General features: G+C 51.8%; 1 protein-coding gene across 1 annotated transcript; it reads right to left on the bottom strand.

The window, feature by feature from the left end:
* Positions 1 to 584: 584 nt before the first annotated feature.
* LOC122545912 (glycosylphosphatidylinositol anchor attachment 1 protein-like) lies at positions 585 to 4,477 on the bottom strand (the record flags this gene model as incomplete). The annotated part of the gene is made up of 4 exons (XM_043684782.1): positions 585 to 900; positions 3,060 to 3,256; positions 3,769 to 3,965; positions 4,354 to 4,477. Coding segments are annotated over 4 exons (699 nt in total), but the record flags the coding sequence as incomplete, so codon positions are not given.
* Between the last annotated feature and the right edge of the window lie 523 nt (positions 4,478 to 5,000).

Genomic DNA, 5,000 nt, shown 5'->3' with positions numbered 1-5,000 from the left:
ATTGGAAAGAAGTGTTCAAGATGGTCCACGTGAACTTGAGGTCGTGTGGAAGGTGTTCATGAAGTTGATGAACTGTTCAACCTCTCCGCGGGAGCATGAGGTGGCGACGATGCACCTCATGCTCCCATGATGGAGCAGAGGAAAAGGTGTTGAATGGTGCTGATGTTGATTCCAACATCTTCAAACACCACACTTTTACATTCCACGTGGTCAATAAAGCCCTCTAGCGCATCTTCTCCACATCTCACATCTCCATCCTTGAACTCCACCTCTCCAACCACGACAATCTCGGAATCCCCTTGTCCTCACCTTGCTGTGGATACACCGCACCATCCTCCTCCACTTCCGCTACCTAGAAACATACCACACCACCAGCGATATAATTCCCTTCCCACCTCGATCTTCACACTGGAGAGATCATTCCCCCCACGACTCCCTTGTGAGCTCCTCACACCCTACCGACCCACAATACATTGCTGGCTCCTTTCCCTGCCACGACAACAATTGAAATACCTGCGCCCACACCTCCCCCTCTTCGTCTGTTCAGTGCAACACCCCCTCAGCACTGACACTCCGACTGTGCAACACCCCCTCAGCACTACCCCTCCGACTGTGCGGCTCTCCTTTACTGCTGACCCTCCGATAGCCAAGATCTCATTGAATGATGGATGGGATGATAGCCTACTTCAGTATGCTTTCTGGTGGAAGGAGCAGCAAGGTTAATAACATGGGTTTGAAAAGGATATTCTGAGCAGCAGGATGAGGATCAGGAAGACGAAGGCGGGCATGTAATATCCAATGGAGACAAACCGTGAGAGAGATGGGAGCAGGTAGAAGAAGTAGGATTGGTGCAGCTTCTCCAGGAGGTTGTTCAGCTTCCTCACCATCCCTTCAAACACTCTACAGCACAGAGAGACTGCAGTCAGTACACCATCCCATCTCACACTCTACAGCACTGAGACTGCAGTCAGTACACCATCCCCTCACACACTCTACAGCACAGAGAGACTGCAGTCAGTACACCATCCCCTCACACACTCTACAGCACAGAGAGACTGCAGTCAATACACCATCCCCTCACACACTCTACAGCACTGAGACTGCAGTCAGTACACCATCCCCTCACACACTCTACAGCACAGAGAGACTGCAGTCAGTACACCATCCCCATCTCACACTCTACAGCACAGAAAGACTGCAGTCAGTACACCATCCCCTCACACACTCTACAGCACAGAAAGACTGCAGTCAGTACACCATCCCCTCACACACTCTACAGCACAGAGAGACTGCAGTCAGTACACCATCCCCTCACACACTCTACAGCACAGAGACTGCAGACACAATACCCCATCCCCTCTCACACTCTACAGCACTGAGACACTCTACAGCACAGAGAGACTGCAGTCAGTACACCATCCCATCTCACACTCTACAGCACAGAGAGACTGCAGTCAGTACACCATCCCATCTCACACTCTACAGCACAGAGAGACTGCAGTCAGTACACCATCCCATCTCACACTCTACAGCACAGAGAGACTGCAGTCAGTACACCATCCCATCTCACACTCTACAGCACAGAGACTGCAGTCAGTACACCATCCCATCTCACACTCTACAGCACAGAGACTGCAGTCAGTACACCATCCCATCTCACACTCTACAGCACAGAGAGACTGCAGTCAGTACACCATCCCCTCACACACTCTACAGCACAGAGACTGCAGTCAGTACACCATCCCATCTCTCACTCTACAGCACAGAGAGACTGTAGTCAATACACCATCCCCTCACACACTCTACTGCACAGAGAGACTGCAGTCAGTACACCATCCCATCTCACACTCTACAGCACAGAAAGACTGCAGTCAATACACCATCCCCTCACACACTCTACAGCACAGAGAGACTGTAGTCAATACACCATGCCATCTCACACTCTACAGCACAGAGACTGCAGTCAGTACACCATCCCCTGCAAACACTCTACAGCACTGAGACTGCAGTCAGTACACCATCCCATCTCACACTCTACAGCACAGAGACTGCAGTCAGTACACCATCCCCTCCCACACTCTAAGCACAGAGAAGAAGCAGTCAATACACACAGGTTTCATTAAGCAGGGTAAACGGTTAGTGAAATCAGAGATTAAACAGGGCAGCTAATTAGTGATAAAACATCAGGTGGTCATTTAGTGAGGGAACAAATAACCAGAACACTGGTTAGTAAATATTGCAATCAATTAGACTGCTAGTTAGTGAGTGCAACAATTAACCAGATTGCTCATTAGTGAAAGTGACAGGTAACTATGCTGCCGGTTAGTAAAGTTAGTGAATAACGAGGTTGCTGGCTAGTGAATGGAGCGATTAACCCGGCACGGAGTTGGTGAAGATCTTGAATAACTATGATGGATATTGAAGGAAGCTCTTGACCAGGGAACTAATTGTGAAGGTAACGAGTAACCAGGGTGCAGTTTCGTGAAGGCAGTGGTTAAACAGGCTGTCAGTTAGTAAAGGTAACAATTACTCAGGTGGCCAGATAGTGAAGTTAATAATTACCCAGGTTTCTGGTTAGTGTAGATAACCAGTAACCAGGTGGGCAGTTAGTGAAGTTAATGATTATCCAGGTTTCTGGGTAGTGTAGATAACCTGTAACCAGGTGGTCGGTTAGTCAAGTTCATGATTACCCAGGTTTCTGGTTAGTGTCGATAACCAGTAACCAGGTGGGCAGTTAGTGAAGTTCATGATTACCCAGGTTTCTGGGTAGTGTAGATAACCTGTAACCAAGTGGTCAGTTGGTGAAGTTCATGATTACCCAGGTTTCTGATTAGTGCAGATTACTAGTAACCAGGTGGTCGGTTAGTCAAGTTCATGATTACCCAGGTTTCTGGTTAGTGCAAATTACCAGTAACCAGGTGGTCGGTTGGTGAAGTTCATGATTACCCAGGTTTCTGATTAGTGCAGATTACTAGTAACCAGGTGGTCGGTTAGTCAAGTTCATGATTACCCAGGTTTCTGGTTAGTGCAGATTACCAGTAACCAGCAGTGACACTCACTTGCCAACAGTGACCATGTCGAACTTGTACTGACGGAAGCTGTTAATGCCGCGAATGGTGACTGCCTCAATGTGGTATCGCAGGAAGAGGCCGTGGTCGCCCTGGGATTTCCCAGAGCCCTGTTTCAGCACCATCAGCAGCATGGTGTGCAGTGAGTGAATATAACCCTCCAGGGTCTCTCCATCCAGACGTGGTAACTGCAACACACCACAGGCCAGCATCACATACCAGACTCACCAGGTCCCAGTGCACAGTCCTTCAGCAACACCCAACCCGTCTCCCTATCCCTGCTGCATCCTGCTCCCCTCCCCAGCACCCCCCAACTCCGCCCCCGCCAAACTCCCCCGTTTCCTGACTCCAATTTAGCATGGGCAATTCACCTAACCTGCACATCGTTTGGACTGTGGGAGGAAACCGGAGCACCTGGAGGAAACCCACGCAGACACGGGGAGAATGTGCAAACTCCACACAGTCAGTCGCCTGAGTCGGGAATTGAACCCGGATCTGCTCCCAATGCTGCATCTCATTTCCCCCCGGCCCCTGTCCCGCTCATCCACCCTGGGCACCCCACCCACTGCTCCCTACCAACCTCTGGGGCTCCGGTTTCTAAAGGTATGCCAGCCCGCTGACTCCAAATGAGCTCAGCCCTGGTGGTGACCCTTCCCTCCCCTCCCCTCCCCACACTCCCATTGGGGCTGGGAGGACCCACCTTGCCCTGGATGGTACACAGTACCCCATTCTTCTGGCAGAATGATGTGAAGAGGTTCACCAGGTCCAGGTTCGGCAGCTGCCCATTCAGCCCCTCGACACTGATATCGAAGCTGGTCACGACGTCACTGCTGATCTCAATGGTGATGGCGGCCTGGATCGATCCGGCACGGCCTTCCATCACGGACGAGTTAATATCTGCACCGAGACAGAAACATCTCAATGTCCACATCCATAATCCAGGCTGACAATCCCACTGCAGTACTGAGGGGGCACCGCTCCGTCGGAGGGTCAGTGCTGAGGGAGTGCCGCGCTGTCGGAGGGTCAGTGCTGAGGGAGTGCCGCGCTGTCGGAGGGGTCAGCGCTGAGGGGGCGCCGCGCTGTCGGAGGGACAGTGCTGAGGGAGTGCCGTGCCGTCGGAGGGTCAGCGCTGAGGGAGTGCCGCGCTGTTGGAGGGTCAGTGCTGAGGGAGTGCCACACTGTCAGGCGGGGTCAGACAATTTGGCTGCAGACGATCATGGCAGCAGCAGGAACGTGCTCTGGGAGGATTTGAAAAATGAGCCGAGGCAGAGGGAGCTTCCCTTACCTGTCACATTGACATCGTGGTAAGCTTCGAGCCAAGCCTCCATCCCAATCATGTCATGTTCGTTGAAAAGGAAAATGATGTCCTTGGCCCAGTGAATCTGACCTGGGACAGAAACACTATCAGGAAATGTTCAACACACAACAGCAACCATCCACTGATAAACTCCCTGTCTCACTGTCACAAGGGCAATGGGTGTGGGGTTAGCTACTTGGCTGTTTGAAGACCGTTCCCCAGTCAATCAGCTGCAGCAGCACAGACTGCACTCAGTCCAAGAATTAATCCCTCATGCCCTCCCCCAGCTGAGTGGGCCCAAACCACCTCCCCATTGAACACAGCCGTAAGGAGCTTGTGTTCAAAACATATCAGAGCCCCCTCTGCGCTGTCCCCAGCAAACACTCCCAGGTCAGGGACAGCACGGGGTTAGTTTCAGAGTAAAGCTCCCTCTACACCATCCCCATCAAACACTCCCAGGGACAGGGACAGCATAGGGTTAGATACAGAGTAAAGCTCCCTCTACACTGTCCCCCATCAAACACTCCCAGGTCAGGGACAGCACAAGGTTAGACACAGAGTAAAGCTCCCTCTACACTGTCCCCCATCAAACACTCCCAGGTCAGGGACAGCACGGGGTTAGATACAGAGTAAAG

This window comes from Chiloscyllium plagiosum, unplaced genomic scaffold (assembly GCF_004010195.1).
Source record: "Chiloscyllium plagiosum isolate BGI_BamShark_2017 unplaced genomic scaffold, ASM401019v2 scaf_14683, whole genome shotgun sequence".
NCBI classification, from domain to species: Eukaryota; Metazoa; Chordata; class Chondrichthyes; order Orectolobiformes; family Hemiscylliidae; genus Chiloscyllium; species Chiloscyllium plagiosum.
The sequence above is the reverse complement of the archived record's forward strand: the minus strand, read 5'-3'. Positions and strand labels throughout refer to the sequence as shown.